Genomic DNA, 19,961 nt, shown 5'->3' with positions numbered 1-19,961 from the left:
TCACTACATCCACTAAAAGGTTCGAGTGCAATGACAGGCTGGAAAGATGTTAAGCTCTATGCTGCAATGACAGTGACAACGGTGCTGGACACAGTCGTGACACAGCGCTGGTCTCAGATGGCCAACTGTATTTATCTGCCTGATATTAATTATGGTAGTTCCCTTAGCTGGACTGAAAAGTCTTTACTAAGGTAAAAACAGGTCTTTCCCCTCATCTTCGTCATATTTTTAATGCCTATCTTCTCTCTAACATGGCTGTTAAAATATCCACGTTCTTCTGTTCTTCCCCCGGGAGACAAACCTACAAACCCAAACTAGAGCAGAAGGTCAGCTGAATGATACACCCCAACCTCATGGATTTGGATAAGCCTTGCTTTTCTGAGTTACCTGTTGTCAAAAGCAGCCTCAAGGGACAAAACCACTTGGCAGGGAAAATGGTTTTACAAAGTTTGTGCTGTAAAATCCAACATTAATACTGCAAAATCAGGACCAAAGTTTTTCTTAGGGAACCATCCAATTACACAGGAAATGTTTACAAGTTACATTTACGCTGGTGAGGAGGTGGGGGCAGGGTGACCCTACTTACCATGAGTGCATCTCACAGTGGAAGAGGTCTGGTTTCTCCCCGCTTAGCTGCACCTGAGACTTGTGCTCAAGTCTCCTTCTCTAATGCACACACAGGTTTGTTAACGGATTTCTCCAATTCACTACCGTTACACTGATGTTTTGTTCTATTTTCTCATGTGGGAAGAACAATACCTATTCCTTAACTAACGATTTGTCATACTTAAATAAGATTTGTGGAGTGGTCTAATGTACAACGCTGATTTACTCAAGTATGTCCTGGAGAGAAGAAATATAGCTTTTTGTTGAATCTACAAAAATAGCAATATGGCTGCAGAAAATAAAGGTGATTTCTGTTAAGAAAACTTAATGCTTTTTAGTGAGTTTTGTGTTCTACAAAATACTAGAACTTAATGAAAAATATTTTCTGAGGTGAGTAAGCATTTGGGTATTTCCACAGTAGAAGTGTGCAGTAGAGGTAGCATGCCCACTTAGGGAAAGTTTCCATACACTCTAAGCCTCTGAAGGCATCGGTTCAAATATTACGCAAATGAGAGAAAGGAATGCCCCAGAATGACTCCTCCACAGAAGGAAAACATAGATTTCCAAACAAGAAAAATATATTACCTTTCTCCACAGAGGTATCAGGTGCTGGTTCATGAGACTGCTTTATTGGTGAGGAGGCCTTCACTGGGGCTGGAATGGTCAAAGGCAAAGACGGTGGGGCATCAGAGACATCTGACTCAGAGGACGGAGGGTAAACAGAGTCTTCTCCGAGAGAGTGCCGGTGCAGCTCAACGTCCACGACCTACAAAATCGGGCAATAATGGGGCTCATGAATTCATCATCAGTGCCCCAGAAAGCCCCAAACCTTCTAAGAATGTGGTACTCTAAGAGATATGACAAAGATTTTCTAATAATGCTTGAAAGGTGATTTCAATCTCAAGAACTAAAGAATTATCCCAGAATATAGTCTATCCTGGCTTTATAGATAATTTATAAAACCAATAATAAAATTGGGGTCTTTCCATTTGTTGTTTCAATGCCTTAGAACACTTCCCACAAATCTCTGTGCAGCTGCTTCCTTCTCACCATTAGATCTCAATCAAATGTTATCTTTTCAGACCTTCCCTAACCAACCTAACTAAATAAAGCAAGACTCTTGTTCCCCTGCTATTCTCTACTGCACTTACTGGTAAATGAAACCTTATTTGCTTTTTTACTGTATACCTTCTCCTGTGCTCAACAGAACCACGAATGTAACTCTTGGGAAGAGCAGCTATCTGTGCAGAAATCTGTACGCCCAGTAACTGGACCAGTGCCTAGCGTACAGCATGTGCTCAATAAATATCTTCTGATAGAACATAGCACACTTCCCTAAACAGAGTCAAGTTTAACTAGCTAATTATAATGGCTACTGGTGATGTATCATGAATACCAAAAAGCGGGGGTGGAGGAGGGGTAGTAAGAAGAGGAAAAAACAAGGTTGGAGGTCTCACACTTTCTGATTTCAAAACTTAAAATTACAAAGCTACAGCAATTGAAAGTGTGGTACTGGCATAAACAAAGATATATTGGAACAGAACCCATTCTCACATATACGGTCAAATGATTTTGACAAGGATGCCAAGACCACTCAATGTGAGGACAGTCTCTCAACAAAATGGTGTTGAGAAAACTGGAGATCCCCATGCATTAGCATGAAGGTGGAGCTTTACCTTATACCATGTATGAAAATTAATTCACAATGGATCAAAAGCCAAAAGATAAGACCAGAAACAATAAAACTCTTTGAAGAAATATAGGGGCAAAGCTTCATAACGCTGGATTTGGAATGATTTCCTGGAAATTACACAAAAAAACAGGCAACAAACGAAAAAGTAGATAAAGTGAACTATGTCAAAACTAACAACTTTTGCCCTGGCTGGTGTAGCTCAGTGGATTCAGCGCAAGCTGCAAACCAAAGGGTTGCAGGCCAGGTCCCCAGTTGGTGCCACATGAGAGGCAACTATACATTGATGTTTTTCTCTCTTTCTCCCTCCCCTTCCCCTCTCTCTTAAAAAAAAAAAAAAAAAAAAAAAAAAAAAAACCACCAAAAAACAAAACAAAAAAAAACTTTTGTGCATCAAAGAACACAATCAACAGAGAGAAAAGGTAACCCCACATAATAGGAGAAAATATTTGTAAATCATATATTTGATAAGAGACTAATGTCAAGGATATAGAAAGAACTCCTAAAACTCAACAATGAAAAACCAAACAACCTGATTCAAAAATGGGTAAAGGCCTTGAAGACATTCTCTAAAGATGTATAAAAGACCAATAAACCCATGAAAAGATGCTCAACATCAATTAATATTAGGGAACTACAAACCAAACTCACAACGAAATACCACTGCATACCCACTAAGACAGCTACTATCAAAAAGATACAAAAGGACAAGTGCTGGAGAACTGGAACCCTCACACACTATATACAAAATGGGGCTGCTGCTATGGAGAACAGTGTGGCAGTTCCTCAAAAAGTTTAAAACAGCCCTGGCTAGGTAGCTCAGTCAGTTAGAGCATCATCCTGATATGCTAAGGTTACAGGTTCGATCCCCACTCAGGGTACGTACAAGAAACCACCAGTGAATACACAAATAAATGAAACAACATACTAATGTTTCTCACTCTCTCCCCCTTTCTCCCTCTCTCTAAAAGCAATTTAAAAAATTTAAAAACAGAATACAGTATCAGCCAGCAATCTCACTTCTATTTATCCATCCAGAAGAATCAAAATCAAGGACTCGATCAAATAGACTCACATTCTTAACAGCATTATTCGCAAAGCCGAAAGATGTAAACGATTCAAGTGCTCTCTGACAAATAAATGGATAAACGAAATATGGTATATAATACAATGGAACATTACTCGGGCTTTTCTGGAAGGAAATTCTGACACATGCTACAACATGGATGAACCCTGAGAACATTATGCTAAGTGAAATATGCCAGTTACAAAAACAACAACAAACACTGTATGATTCACTGATATTGTATCTAGAATAGTCAAATTCATAGACAGAAAATAGAAGGGTGGTTGCTAGGGGCTGGGGGCAGAGGAAAATGATTAAAAATAGTCAATTTTATGAGTATCTTTTATTATATCTAAAAAAATAGACAAAAAGGGTGATATAAACTGTTTTTTAAATTTTAGCACTCATTTTTTTTCTAACTAAAAATGAAAATCAATTTTCAGTCTACTTGTTCCCAAAAAATACTGTAGGAAAAAAACCTACCGTCTCTGCTCCAAGAGTCTGTAAGCCAGTGTAAGTTCTATCCAGCTATTAAAAGACAAAAAGAAAGAGTTAAGTTTCACTGTGCTTACTCATAAATCTTAAGATGCAATCTTATCTAAAACTCTTTTCACCCCAAATCTTCATAACATAGAATCTACTTTTTCATAATATAAACTATCAATTCAACACTTTTACAAAAACCTCCTTGATATTCTGGGGGAAAATTGAGTAAAATTAATACAAATAATCCAGACACATAGGTAGTTATTATACTTATTATATAAACTATACATTTCTAACAACCCATTCTAAGGACAATCTGAAAATGGAGGCAGATGTTTACTGTAGCATTATCTATAACCACAGAAAACAAAAGCAATATAAACCTCCAGCTATAGAGGAATGCTTAAGAAGTAAACCATGGCCCTGGCTGGTGTGGCTCACTGGACTGAGCACTGGTCTGTGAACCAGAGGGTTGCTGGTTCGATTCCTGGTCAGGGCACATGCCTGGGTTGTGGGCCAGGTGATGTTTCTCTCCCTCTCTTTCTCCCTTCCTTCCCCTCTCTAAAAATAAATAAATATAATCTTAAAAAAAAAAAAGGTAAAGCACGAACTATCAATTTTTGAAATATTACGCACCTTTAGATGATGTTTACAAAAACTATGTAAAAATACTTCAGGCTACATCATTTTCATATTTTCTAGTTTATAAAGATAGCCTCTCTGTAACCTTTATTTGTTTCATTCCTGGGACCACATTTTAAGGGAGACACTGATAAATCAGAACTGTTACCAAATGGCAAGAGAAACTATTTCTAGTTGAAAGCACAGCATACAAGAAATGTTACAAGAACAGGTTTTGCCTGGAGAAGAATTGACTTAGGAGAGTCCTGAATGCTGTCACTGAACATTTTTAGGGTTCCTGTAAAACAAAACAAAGTCCTGTTCTGTGCTACTCCAGGAATCAAACTAGGAGAAATGAGATCAAGACTTTTTAAAGGCAGTTTTATGAAGGACCCTTCCAAACATTTATTTACTAAATACATACGTAAATGGGTTAGCTGGTAATCACTGTGCCCCACGGTGATGGCTGAGAACACATTATATGACTACTTGTCAGGGCTGCAGGATATGGCAATTTCATACATTCTGGGCACTTTAAACTTTACATAACTCTAACACTTAGACTATTTTAATATTTAACACAACTATTATGGCATTAAATATAGATTGGTATGCACTACAGAATTCAGAATACAGAGAGATCACTATGGGCTTAACTGGCCAAGAAAAGTTATTGGAACTTGAAGAATGGAAAGAATCCGAACAGGCACTCCAGGAGAAGAGCGTGAAAGAAATTGCAGAAGGCACAGGGCATTTCTAGCACATGAACAGACTGACCTGGCTGGAGCAGGATGCTCGTGCAGGGTATTCATGTGAGATAATTTAGGGGAAGTGTGTTGAGTCAAAATGTGAAGAGTCCTGAACAGTAGGCAGGGGGACTCTGACCTTGAATGACAGGAACTTAATCAAGGTTTCTCAGAGAGAAATGCTGTAACAGTTCTCCTAGTTTAGAAAGACTAATCTGATGGTGGTGTGAAGAATGAACTGAGGGGACAAAAACCATTAAAAGGGTAGAATACAAGAAGATTATGAAGAAAAAGTAACAGTCTACAACTGAACATTTAGAACAAAGAGGGAAGAATAAAAAATGACTCTGAGGGTTAACTCAGAAAAAACAGGAAAAGTGAAACTCCAGGCCAAACAGACACCATGTGATCACAATGCAGGTGCAAAGGGCTCAAGGCCGATCTGTGCATAATAAATAGTAAATCTAAGTTTTCCAAACACCTGACAAGAAATGCTTTAAACATGTCATTTTAAAATACTGTGTCTCACTCAGTCTTCCATCAGGAACTCCGAGTGATATGGACAACACCAATATGCACACAACTTCCTTCACTGTAGGGAGAAGGGCTGTGCGCAGTGCAATGTGAGACGGACGGTATGTCTCACAAAACCAGTTTAGACTTTCGTCTAAGTGGGAACATATTTTGCCCCGTCTGGACAAAGGGTCTGTATGTTCTTTATTTGGTCTGAGTTCTTCTATAAGGTCATAAAGCAGTCCAGTCGTACAGTAATCTCCAGCACACAATTTGCACGTGAAGTAAAGCAGTGTGGTCTTACAATGACTGCGCAGAAAGCAATGAAGGGCAAATTTCACTACACCCTAAGGTGAAAAGGTGCACCTGTGGAATGAAAGGAATGAAAGCGAAATTCTGCAGACATGCTCGGATTCCTTTAGTTCAGTTCTGGGAGTCATTACTGGGGACAATGTGCTCAGCCACAGCAGGGGTGCTCAGGAAGAAGTTTAACTTTAGGAAGTGTAGACAAGATGACTACAGAGAGGACCCAGAGGAACAATAAAAAACTGTCTTCTAACTGTAAAAGTTGAATGTTTATTACATAAAATTGGAAAAATACTTTAAAAAAAGGGGGGGCAGGGGAAGTAGCCCACGATGTCATTACTTCAGTTATATACTCCAACGTTTTGACTATTTCTATTGTGTTTTTTAAAATCATGGTTGACCTCCTATTATACATATAGTTTGATAACCTGTGTCTTTTGCTTACTATATAGTGGCAATTTCTCCTCAAGCATAGAAAATACTTTGTAAAATAAAATTTGTAATAGCTGCATAACAAATCACATCGATATATCAGTGAAGGATCCCTGACAACACAAATCAAAATCATTACAACCTTGTATAGTGTTTTACATTTTCTAAAACATGTTCACTACAATCTTTACCCTTAGGAGATAAATATACTTGTTACCCTGTTGAGATAAACAGACAGGGGTTATTACAGCAACCCCTCACTTAAAGTCGTTGATAGGCTCTGTGACTTTAAGGGAAACGGAGCACAATGAATGAAGCCAAACAGACTAAAGGCTGATTGCTATCAACAAGAGTTACGCTCCTGTGACAGCTCATCGTTATGACATTGAACAAAATGTTATTTGAGGACTTTCAGTATTTGCCTCATTTTATAGGAAAATAAGTAAATTAAAAAAATAAGTGTTACAGCAGTAAGCACAGCACGCTCGAAAAGATTTATCCTGTTTCCACTATCCTCGGCCTGGCTGCTGCTCTCAGAAGGCCTAACCTACTATTTTAAGTATCAGGTGAAAGACATACTTCATTTCCAGGGAGCAATGTTTTGTTACAATACCTTCAGATTATGTATGATATCTATCCGCTTGTTCTGGCTGTCCTTAAAGTGAACTTGAACTCTGACAGGAAATTCACCCCAGCCTCTTCTGGTCAGATGAAAAGGAGGCTCTCTAGGGAAAACCAGATATTAACACATTATCCATGAACAATCATTCTAGAGGAAAAGTTTTCTCATAATGGGTAAGTTAGAAATTCACATCCTTCTGATAGTCATTTACATTTCCTCATTGGAAGTTAAATCAATATGTTGCATTATGCTAAAATGCTAAATTATAAAAGAACAAAATCAACTCAAACCTACACTAAATTTGCAACTGCTGGATACTTACAGCTAAGGCATTTATACCATTTAATCCAACATCATTACTTTCACAAAGAACTAAAGTGACTCGATGAATGTCACAATATTAGAATCAGAACCCTTGATTGCTACTTGGCAGACACAGGCTGTGAAGTATACGCTCCCTACCCCAGACACTCCTATTTACTCCTCCACTCTGGCTAAAAACAAAACAAATCGTGAATACTCATTTTGAAAGTGAGAATTTATTTGAATGTATCTGCTGAGAGGACTTAAAAGATCATATGTTCACAATATGATCTTCCCCAAATAATGACTATGATTTTTGAGGAGAGGAACATGTGTGAATGCTAATTGGACTAAAGAATTTTCAGTCAAAACATAATCTGCAAAGAAAAGAAAAAGGAAAATTGATGAAAAAAGACTGGCAAGCTTTTAATAATTGTGTTGGATACATGAAGGTTCCATCTACTTTGCTCTTGTATATGTTTGAAGTTTTGTATATGTTTGAAATTTTCCATAATATAAAATTTAAAAATCGAACTGAACCTGGTGGTGTGGCCCAGTGGACTGAGTGCCAGCCTGCCATCCAAGGGGTCCCCGGTTCAAATCTCAATCAGGGCACTTGCCAGAGTTGTGGGCCAGTTCTCCAGTTGGAGGCGCACAAGAGGTAACCAATTGATGTATCTCTTGCACATCAATGTTTCTCTCCCTCTTTTTCTCCCTCCCTTCCCCTCTTCAAAATTAAAAAACAAAAATCTTTAAAAACTTTAAGAGACCTCCATGTACTCACAAATAGTACTGATTAAGTTACTGGGGAAAAGAGAAAATGCTTTAAAATGAAAATGATCATTATGAATCACTGGCTTGGAGTTACTGAAATGAGGATGCTAAGATTGCAGGGAGAAAGGAACTCTCAGTGGGATGTGCTTTTGGAAAACTAAGGAGGGACCTGAATGCAGTAAAGGCAGAGTCCAAGATCACAACCTGAGACGAGTCTAACAACAGACCTGAATCATGAAGCACAGAGCCAGAGGTTACCAGGAGAGCTCAAGGCAGGAAAATCTCTGAGTATGAGAGTGCCCTGGAAAGTACGGAAAGCAACAGCTATGCTACGAACCAGAGAAAAAAGGAAGCAAAGAAAACTAGAGTGCCCTGGCTGGAAGAAACGAGCTGAACACCTGCTGGTTAGTAAGAGAAGTAGCCATGATATTAGTCAAGATTCAGACAGAAATGAAAAGATAGGCTTGGTTTTCAGCTCCCTTCTTCTTCTCTTAAAATATTTATTTATTTTAAAGAGAAGGGAAGGAAGGGAGAAAGGGAGAGAAACATCGATGCAAGAGAGAAACACTGACTGGCTGCCCGACTGGGGACTGAACCTGCAAGCCAGGCATGTGCTCTGCCAGGAATCAAGCCAGTGACCCTTCGCTTTGCTGGATGACACCTGATTACGCCATGCAGTCAGGGTTCAGATCCCTTCTTAGTTGCCAAATCACAAACAAAAACAAAAAAAGATAGGCTTGGGTTAAATGAGTAGTTCAACTCATGACAGCAGTTTGAAAAGGGGTCCAAAGCAAGAGACAGTGGGGCCTAGAGGCATAGCGGGACTTAGAAAGAGTAAAGGAGATGCTGTTGACAAATTTGGCCATTTAAATTCCAGTAAAGCTAAATGGACAGGCTGAATTTATTTTGCAACATTCAGCAATTATACTGGCTGTGTGCTGAATTCCTCTTACGACGAGTATAGTAAATTAGCTGTGTTCCCCAATTTATATACATAGGCTACACTCTAGTGAACGGACAGGAAGAGAAGGAACTGCTACCAGGGAAGACAGACAAATGGCACAAAAGAGGGTATTTCAATGACATGAAACTGTGTAAGTGTCACAAAATGAACTTCGTTTACTATAAACAGAAAATACTCCACATGGAGAAGATGAAAGAAATTTAAAGAGCTATAGTATGAGCTTTTCCTTGTGTTTTCTCAGACTGTCACAATACATCTTATTAAGTATGATTTGGTATACCTTTAGCTGCAGATCAGTAAAGATTTCTTAGTGAACACAATTTCCCGTATTACTGCATAATATTTGTTTGTTCTTTTTAGGGGGGGGCCGGGGGGGCACACGAGAGAAACATCAATGTAAGAAAGACACATCAATGGCTGCCTCCTTCCTGTGTATGTCCAGACTGGGGCCTCAACCCACAGCCATTCAGTTACGGGACAACGCTCTAACTGAGCCACACTGGCCAGGGCTGTGTGATCCTTTTTTACAACTTAAAATCAGTGTTTTACAAATTTCTAATTCTTGGGGTGACAAATGAAGAAATAGCATCGATTTGCCTTGTTAATGTAATGAGTTTTTAAATACCATTTTTATAAATCAGTAAAAATATGGTTAATACATTTTAAACAATTCACATGATTGATATTAAATAAAATGTTTTACCAAAGTGTGCTTATTTTTTACCACATAAGATGTAAGGAAATTTCTTGCTGATCTGGACAATAAAACATATATTCTTTTTATTCTTTATACTTTTATAGACATATTGTTACAGGGTATAGCCAAGAGGGGGGACCCCAAATGGGCATTTGAAATGGGGTCCAGAACTCAAGGTGTCCAGGAGATTTTAGGATGTCCTCACCGCCCCCCCCCCCCCCCCGCCCTGCCAGGTGTGGGTTGGGGGAAGGGACAAATGGAGCAGGGCCATTGAGAGCTGTTTTGCATAGCAACAGCCTTGCAGCTAACCTCTGGTGTGGTCATTTAACATATCTATAGCCTTTGGCTGGTCGCTTATATATGTTAAATAGCTGTGGCCATGCTCTGAACCAAGGGAATGGAAGTAACTTCCCCACCAAGATGTAACTGGGGGCAGGTCCCCCGAGTTACAGTTATAGCGCCTGCTTGGGAGCTTGGAGATGACTGGCTCCAGGACTTGGGGCCACATTTGCCCAGACTCATGATGGCAGTCCAGTAAAGCTGGAAGGGTAGGAGTTCTGGCAAGTATGCCCGAATGTAGGAGGAGTCGGAAATGGGGCTGCAGAGGAAGACTGGCGCGGGGATTTAAACCCAGACACGGCAGCCATTGAGGGAGAGAACCATGCGCAGCCCTGAGGAGAGAACCATGCGGCTGTGGAAGTGCAGAGAGGATCACAGTTACTGAGGGAGAGAGAACCACACAGCTTTGGCAGAGTGGAGACTCCCGCAGCCTTGGGAGAGAGGACCACGTGCCTTTGCCAGAGTGGGGACCCCCGCAGCTTTAGAAGGGGGAACCACTACCTGGTTTTAGCAGAGATCCTGGCAACTCAGCTGAGGGTGCCGGGAACCCAGGGAGGTCTCCCAGTCGAGATGGAGTACTAACTGGGAAGAACCAGAGGACTGCTTGAGCCAAGGACTATTTCCTTTCCTGAGATACGGTACTCTGGACTGGGCAAAGGGGGAAGGAAGGAAGGACTCTGTCTGTTTGTGGGTGTTTTAAGGGACTTTGGGATTTTGGTAAAGACATTAGGTCACTACTTTAAGTTTGTATAGCATTAAATAAACATTTCCTTTCCTTTTCACAAATCTCTCGCATTGAGAGACGTCTTTCCTCTGGTGGTGGACATAACGGACCTGGGGGCTTCTTTCAGTAATAGTATATCGTCCCAGGCCCCCCTTTTTTGTTCTGTAACAATAGCACTTAAATCAACTTGAGAGAGAGAGGAAGGGGGAGAGAAACATCAATGTGAGAGAGAACCATCGGCTGGTTTCCTCCCATATACACCCCAATCGGGGACTGAACTGGCAAGCTAGGTATGTGCCCTGACTGGGAACTGAACCCACAACCTTTTGGTGTATGGGACAATACTCCAACCAACTAAATCACACACAGCACCTTTTTAAACTCATCTATTTCTTACTCAACTCACTAAAATATCTGTATTAGAATCCTGGGCTAATTTGGAGTCAGGCTCTCTAAACTCAGCAAATATTATCACTCTAGCAGCTATCTTAAACTATAAAACACTGTTAATACCCCAAGCATTCAAGTAAATGATCATTTACTATAATTTAACCTCTGGAAGAAAGGAGGACAAAACAGTATGAACTGAGGAAGGAAACTCTGAGTTATGTCGTGAAGGATGAAGGGCAGACCTTCAGAAAGACAGCCACACTGTGCACACGCACATCAAGACAACAACAGGAAAATGGTATTCCTGACAGAAAACAAGCCTAAGTCACCGGCAAAATTCTAAGACAGGCTTGATGAGCTATATATGGCATTTCCCAGAGGTTTCACAAATTGTGATAGCAGATTTAAAACAAATCACAAAGTCTTTTCAACACTCATGTTTGAGAGCCTAAGAATAAAATTGTTCCTTTAGCAATTAAGCCCTACTATTAGAATAAAACAGTATTTCAATGCTTTTCTGAGGTTCTATCCAGTGAAATATGTCAAGAAAATAGTTTTATAAACAGCCCAAGGCAGAAAGTCTTGTTTGCATTGGAAAACAACTATACTGACTGATTTTCCTGGGTAGACAGCGACAGATACAATATCACAAAAAACGTGAAAACTATTAACTCAATGCAATTCCAAACTATAACCTGACAATTGTATTTTAAGCAAAGTGGAACAACATATATAGTCAAGAATGACCAAGAAAAAAATTTTAGAATAGAGGAACATACTGTACCAAATATCAAAATACACTATAAACCAAAAAGAGTTAAAATAGCATACTGGTATGGGAATAAAAATTATTAACAGAGTCTAGCATTGAATTTATGTTTATATGGGCATTTAGTGTATTAAATGTAGAAAAAGGGCAGATCAACTGATATTACTGAAGTTGGGACAATTATCATGTATATGAAGAAGACAAAGCATACCACCTACAAAAAAAATCTCAAGTATTCCACTTTCTGACCTCCAACTCCTTTGCAGCTGCATTCCTAATCCAACTATGTTGGGAACCGCCCTGCCTGGTATCAGAAGCTGTAACCCCACCAAGGCTAAGGCTGAGGGAATGACCTTGGACCATAAGCCAGCAAGGAGACAAAAGCTTATCTCCCTGGCAGGAGCACCACTTCTATAACTGGTCCCCAATGCTTGGTTGGTTAGCCAGTGACGGGTAAGATTCCCCAAGGGGGGAACGACCTAAATCAGGCACGATCACTGGGAGGTCCCCAAGGAAGGACTTTGGGGGGTACAGCAAAAGGGGGTGATGGACCCTCACCCCTCGGTTTTGACATAGCCTGAGTCCTCACTGTCTGTGAGAAGATCTCCTTATCTTTTGGCTGCCTTACTTCCCTTGCTCCACCTAAGCCTGAAACAATGACAGGGTGGTGCTGCCCTGTGCTGGAAAGGGTGGGTTCCTCGGGTGATCAGGCCTAAGAAAGAATATGTAAAATCCTGTGAAACCTTTGTTTAGAATGCTCTCAATTGAACGATAAGGGTCCAAAGAAGAAGTAAGTTTGTTCCTCAAAGTTTTACAGCTCTTTAGCTACTTGATCCTGACTCAAAATAGGCCCTCAGAGTTCCTTGTTATTTGATCCTTACTTCACAGCAATGAGTAATGAGCTTTACCTGAATTCTTATGCAAACGAACCCAATAAAAAGCCTGCTCCAGCTGGAGAACGGGGCGCTCTCCCCTAGAGAGGGTGGCCATGGCGTTCCCCACTAAAGAGAGTGGCCGTTCTGTCCCTATTTCCCCACAGGACCTGGTTGTCTCTGTGTATGTTTTTCTCATGTTTTGATGAGCCATCCGCAGCGTTCCGCGGTCACTGCCAGTCGGTGGCCCCGTCACAACTATCCTTTGCCCTCACTGGCACTCTCATTTCTTGCCCACACCAATTTTCACTACCCATCACTGCTCTTATACAATTTCCTTCTCTCCTTATTCAGCTTAGAATCTATGGTATAATCGCAAGCATATCTTTATTATTAAAGTGAGGAAATCGATGAACTGAGAGATCAGTGCTTTAGACGAATTGTCTACACACAGGTCAGTCCTTAAAAGTGATGGTAGAGAGAAAATCCATATGTTCATACCTTCAGTACTAAAACCTTTTATAAGAGGGGAATGACTAAAAAATTAGTAAATGCCTGCAATAAGGAAGAGAATCAAGTTATACAGTGCTTTTAAAAAGCTGAGGGCTTTTTTAAGGGAGAAAAGAAAAGGTGGTATGGAAGCCACAAATATGAGCAAGAAAGACATACATCCTACCCCTACATCCAATGGTACATGGTGGGTGAGAGAGAAAAAAAAACAGCTGCCACTTGAAAGTTGTTCTCAGGAGAAGTGGTGTTCTCAGGAGATAGGCATGTTTTGTTTAAGAGCCAGGAGTAGAAGGCATGTTCTGAAGAGAGCTGAGGATACAGGAGATTTCCCCAGTAATACACCACAACCATTTCCACAATACAGTCATACAATGAAAGTATATATGACAATGTAACATCATATAAAGATATCAAGACTATACCTTAGTATAAGGTATAACCTTGTTACACCTTAGTAAAACAAATTTCAGAATTATGTAAATATGCATACAAACCATTCTAATTTCATGACTAATAATAACAGCAACTATAATATATACAAAATGTTACTTCTCAGAGGACAAGATCATGAGGAACTTTAAACATTAAATATTTCTGTAATGCTAACATCCTATATTTAATTCTGCTATATTCTGTTAGTCATAAAAAACAGTAACCTTTTTACTTTTATCTTTATAAACAGGTTATTTCTGGAGGAGAGCAGAGTCAGCTAATACAGTTTGTATGGTAACAACCGGACAGGAGGGGAGGGCAGCTGCTCAGTGACACAGTGATCTCTAAGAGGGAACTACAGCTAAAACTACATTGTGACTAAGGGCCAAAACTGAGTAAACTATTAATAATACAAGACTTTCAAGGGAGTGTTTGGAAGTTAAATCCTGTTTCTTCTAGTTCAGGAAAGCTGTACTTCTTAGGTTAACTAATGCAAGAATGCTTACCTAACTTCCACAAGGTCATTCGGTTTATAGCTGGGATGAAGGAAGAACCAAACTTTCTTGACGAAATGATTAATGCTGGGTTCCCTACGAGATCCTCGGACATACACCATCCATTTGTGTGTTGACTGGTCGTTTTCTTCTCTTTTATCGGGCGGTATATACCTAAAGGAGAAGAAGAAAAGAAGAAATTGAATTATTTTTTTTCCTTCAAAAACCTAACAAAATAATTATTGCCTACTTAAAACAAGATTAAAAATAAATTACAAAAATAAAACCGAAAAATTCACAATTATGTGGAGATTAAACAGCATGCTACTGAGGAGAAAAAAAGAATGTGTTGAGACAACTGAAATGGAAATACAACATATCAAACCTTAAGAGATGCAGGAAAAGCACTTCTAAGAAGGAAGTTTATACCAATAAAAGCCTACATTAAGAAAAAAGAAAGATCTTAAATAAACAACCTAACTTTACATTCTAAGGAACCAGAAAAAGTAAAATAAACTAAGCCCAAAGTTAGTAGAAGGAAATAACAAAGACTAAAGGAGACTAAAGTGACAATAAAAAAGATAAAAGAAAGTAGGAGCTGTTTTTTTTAAAAGATAAACAAAATTGAAAGACCTTTAGCTACATTCACCAAAAAAAAGAGAGGACTCAAATAATAAGTGAAAGAGGTGCTGCAACTCACACCACACAAACACCATACATCGTAATACTATTAACAATTATCCGTCCCCAAAACTGGACATCCTAGAAGGAATGAATAAATTCCTAGAAACATATACCCTAGCAAGACTGAATCATAAAAAAATATAAAATTGGAACACTAGTTAGGAGATTTAATCAGTAATCAAAAAAACTTCCCAACAAAGAAAATTCTAGGACCAGATGGCTTAAAGGGTAAATTCTACCAAATACTTAAGGAAGAATTGACAGCAATACTTCTCAAATCCTTCCAAAAGCAGATGAGGAGGGTACACTTAGAAACCCATTTTACATGGCCACCAAAGCCAAACAAGGACATCACAAAAAAAGAAATTACAGGCCAATAAAGCCAAAAATCCTCTGCAAAATATTAGCAAACAAAATTCAAGAGTACATTAAAAGGATCATACATTATGATGAAATGGAATTTACTCCAGGGATGTAAGGAAGCTTGACAGCCATAAATCAATCAGTGTGATATACCACATTCATGAAATGAAGGATAAAAATCGTATGATCATCTTAATAGATGCCAAAAAGACATCTGACAAAATCAACATCTATTCATGATAAAAACTCAGTCAACTGAGTGTAGAGAGAACACACCTCGACATAACATAGGTCATATTCAACAAGCCCACAGCTAGTATCATATTCAAGGGTGAAAATACTGAAAGCTTTCCTCTAACATCAAGAACAACACAAGAATGCTCATTTTCACCACTTTTATTCAACACAGTATTGGAAGTCCTACAGAGTAATCAGGCAAGAAAAAGGAATAAATCAGGAAGGAAGAGGTAAAACTGTCTCCATCTGCATATAACATGATATTGTATATAGAAAATCCTAAAGACTCTCCCCCAAAACTGTTACAAAAAATTCAGTAAAGTTACAGGATATAAAATTAACATAAAAAATCAGTTGTGGTTCTATACATTAACAATAAAATAGCAAAATGAAAAACTGAGATAATTAAATTTATAATAGCATCAAAAACAATAACATACTTAGCAATAAATTTTCACCAAGGAGATGAGAGACCTGTACATTGAAAACTGTAATACACCGATGAAAGAAACAGAAGATACAAATAAATGGAAAGACATTCCATGTTCATGGATTAGAAGAACACTGTTAAAATGTCCACATTACCCGAGGAGGTCTAGATTCAATGCAATGCCTTATCAGAATTCCAAGGGTATTTTTCACAGAAATAGAAAAAAATAACCCAAAAATCTGTATAGAGAAAAGGACAAAGCTGGAGGAATCCAACTGACTGATGACTTCAAACTATACTACAAAGGTACAGTAAGTAAAACAGAATGGTGCTGGCATAAAAACAGACACATGACGATGGAACAGAATAGAACCCAGACATAAACCCATGCATACATGGTTTATTTATATATACAACAAAGGAGCTCATATATACAATGGGGAAAGATGGTCTCAAAAATGGTGCTGGGAAAACTGGACAGCCATGTGCAAAAGGATGAAACCCCATCTGCACCATATACAAAAATCAACTCAAAGTATGATCAATGACTTAAATTTAAGACCTACAACTAACCAACCAACCAAGAAAAAAACTCCTAAAAGAAAACATAGGGATTAAGCTCCTTGACATATGTCTGACAAATGATTTTTGGGGTTTGACACCAAAAGCAAAGTCAACAAAAGCAAAAGTAAACAAGTGGGGCTTTCATCAAAGTAAAAATCTTCTTCACAGGGAAGGAAATCATCAACAAAATGAAAAAGCAACTTACAAAATAGGGAAAAAAGCTTGCGCTCCTAATAAGGAATTAATATTCAAAATAAGTAAAGGAGTCACATAATTTAATAGCCCCCAACCCCTGGAAAACAAACAAAAAAAACTGATTTAAAAATGGAGGAACTGAACAGATACTTTTTCTGAAGACATACAAATGGTTAACAGGTACATGAGAAGCTGTTCAATATCACTAAACATCAGGGAAATGCAAATCAAATCCGCATTGCATCATCACCTCACATTTGTGAGAACGACTACTGTCAAAAATACAAGAAGTCACCTGAGACTAATACAAAATAATACTGAATGTAAACTGTAACTGAAAAATAAAATTTTAAAAACACAAGATATAATAAGCGTTGGCAAGAACATGGAGAAAAGGGAAATCTTGTGTAGCATAGCTGGGAATGTAAACTGGTGCAGATACTATGGAAAACAGAATGGAGATTCCTCAAAAATTAAAGAGAGAACTACCCCATTTTTGTGTGTATACATACATGCAAAGACAATGAAAACAGGATACCACAGAGATGTCTGCACACCCACATTCACTGCAGCATCCAACAACAGCCAAGACAAGAAAATAAGTGTCCATCAACAGGTGAATGAAGATGTGATTATTATATGTACACACATGTACATATACATATATATATAATGGAATATTATTCAGCCATGAAACACGAAAAAAGGAGTCTGTACTTGGGACAACATGGACGGACCTTGAGAGCATCATGCTAAGTGATATAAGCCAGAAAGAGAAAGACAAATAGTACACAGCATCACTTATATATGTGGAATCTTCAAAAGGTTGCCAGGGTGGAGGGTCGGGGAAAATACAGAGGCACTGGTAAGAGGGTACTAACTTTCAGCTCTAACAGAGGATCTAATGTATCACACAGTGAATATTGATGGTAACATGGTACTATAAATTTGCTAAGAGAATAGAACTTAAATGTTCTCATACAACTATAAAAAATTATCAACATGTGAGGTGATGATAGGTGTGTAAATTAACTCGAGAGGAACCCAACGATCACAATGTACACTTTGAATAACATTTTTGTCAATTATACCTCAGTAAATCTGATAAAACTTTAATTTAAAAAATCTGAATTGCAGCAAGATTTAACAGCTGTATCAACTAACCAAAATGAGTCTTTGCAGTTAATTCTTTTCTTTTAACCATGTTTTTTGGTCTATGAAGCACTGTTTCATGTTCTGATTACTATGCAATTTTAAAAAATCTATCTCGCTTTTCCCACCAAATGGGTACATGATATAGAAATAAACTGATAAATATTTTATTCTTAGGTTAGGGAACCTCTACCAGGGGTGTCCAACCTTTTGGTGTCACTGGTCACACTGGAAGAAGAGTTGTCTTGGGTCACACATTAAATATACAAACACTAACAAACACTGATGAGCAGAAAAAGGTTTTAAGTCAAACCTCGTTACAATTTTGTGTTGGACCGCATCACAGCCATCCTGGGCTGTATGCTGCCTGCGTTCGGTTGGACACTCCTGCTAGACTCTGGGTTGACTTCACGCAGGTTTCAGGGTGTTAGAACTTCGGACTCTTCTGGTTCCTACTCATTGCCACCAAGAATGTTGCAACTGGTTTGGCCTTTTAGAAGCCCAAACAAGTCATTCCCTTAAGTCCTGTCAATAATAAAACTAGTATCTTTAGCCTTCTCTTTTGCAGTTGTTTTTATTTCATAAAGCCCCTTATTATATTCTGTTGGAAATGTGACAATGACTCTCTATGCGGGTTGTCTATGCCTATGGTTATCCTTGGTGATGTGGTGGGTGAAGTTGCCTAACCTACTTCTTCTTCAGCAATATTCTTGTCCGGTCTTGACTCTTTGCTCTTCCATATATAAAACCAGCCTGTGAATTTCATGAACGCCATGGGACTTTAATCAGAATATCTACATATTAATTTGATAGTACCGAGCCTTCCTATTCATGAACATGGTATATTGCTCTATTTAGTTATTTCATGTCTTTTATAATTCTTCATGGAAGACCAACACATATTTTATTATATTTGTATTGCTATAACAAATATCTTTTAAAAATCATGTTTTCCAATTTTGTGGCTGTCACACAGAAACAATAGACTTCTGTGTAGTTATTATATTCAACAATCTTGCTGACCTCTCTCATTAACTCTAAAACTTTATCAAAAATTGTTTTAGATTTTTCTACACAGACAACGTGATCTGTTAATGACATTTTGTATTTTAGTTTCTAATCCATAATTTTTTAATTTTTAAAATTTCACATAAGTATCTCCAACAGCAATGCTTAATAGTAGTGACACTAGGCATTTGTCTTCTTCCTATTTTTTCAAAAAATATTTTGTATTTTAGAGAGAAAGGGAGAGGGAGAAAAAGAGGGAGAGAAATTAACATTGCTTGGTTGCCTCTCTCACATCCCCAAGTGGGTCCTGGGACCTGGCCCGCAACCCAGGAATGTGCCCTGACAGGGAATTAAACCTGAGGACCTCTTGGTTCGCAGGCCAGTGCTCAACCCACTGAGCCACACCACCCAGGGCTTGTTCCTAATTCTAAAGGGAAGACTTCTAAGTTTACCACTGAGTATGATACTTTGCTGTAGGTTTTTTGAAGATGTATTTTTTAAAGATTTTATTTATTTATTTTCCCCAGATAATGATTGTAATTCCAAATCCTTTATTTTAATAATTGAATCTAATTACAACTTCCATAAATGGATTAATTTATTCTTCAATCAAATATTTACTGAACATCAACTACTTAAGGTACAAAACAAATAAGACACACTTTCTACACAAAAGAGATTCCAGTCTCACCTGGGGGAAATGTATGAATATAGGAAATGATTGCATGAGAAAAATGACAAGAGAAAACAGAGGAAGTGTACCTAATGAGGCTGGAAAAGGCAAATGAGACTTTTTGAGGAAATAACATTGTTACACTATTTGAAGATTTATATCTTTACCCATTCACAGATATTTGGCAAACATGCTAACGTTCCCACAAAACAGCCTGAGATCATACTGTTAAAGAGATAGTCCTTCACTTGGAAGAATTGTCTTCAAGACCTGCTCTGCAACTGTCACTACAAATTTAA

General features: G+C 38.4%; 1 protein-coding gene across 5 annotated transcripts in view; it reads right to left on the bottom strand.

Moving 5' to 3' along the window:
- YEATS2 (YEATS domain containing 2) overlaps positions 1-19,961 on the bottom strand; it is an 86,430-nt gene that overhangs the window by 47,852 nt on the left and 18,617 nt on the right. For all 5 annotated transcript variants that reach the window (XM_036017753.1, XM_028504552.2, XM_028504553.2 and 2 more), the window contains exons 7-10: positions 14,369-14,530; positions 7,080-7,191; positions 3,846-3,890; positions 1,192-1,372 (exon numbers count right to left, since the gene is read on the bottom strand). In XM_036017753.1, the coding sequence (XP_035873646.1) occupies positions 1,192-1,372; positions 3,846-3,890; positions 7,080-7,191; positions 14,369-14,530 (500 nt within the window). The remainder of the gene's footprint in view (positions 1-1,191; positions 1,373-3,845; positions 3,891-7,079; positions 7,192-14,368; positions 14,531-19,961) is intronic.

The sequence above is a fragment of the Phyllostomus discolor genome, chromosome 2, assembly GCF_004126475.2.
Source record: "Phyllostomus discolor isolate MPI-MPIP mPhyDis1 chromosome 2, mPhyDis1.pri.v3, whole genome shotgun sequence".
Lineage (NCBI taxonomy): Eukaryota > Metazoa > Chordata > Mammalia > Chiroptera > Phyllostomidae > Phyllostomus > Phyllostomus discolor.
Note: the sequence above shows the minus strand (reverse complement) of the source record. Positions and strands in the feature narration are given on the sequence as shown.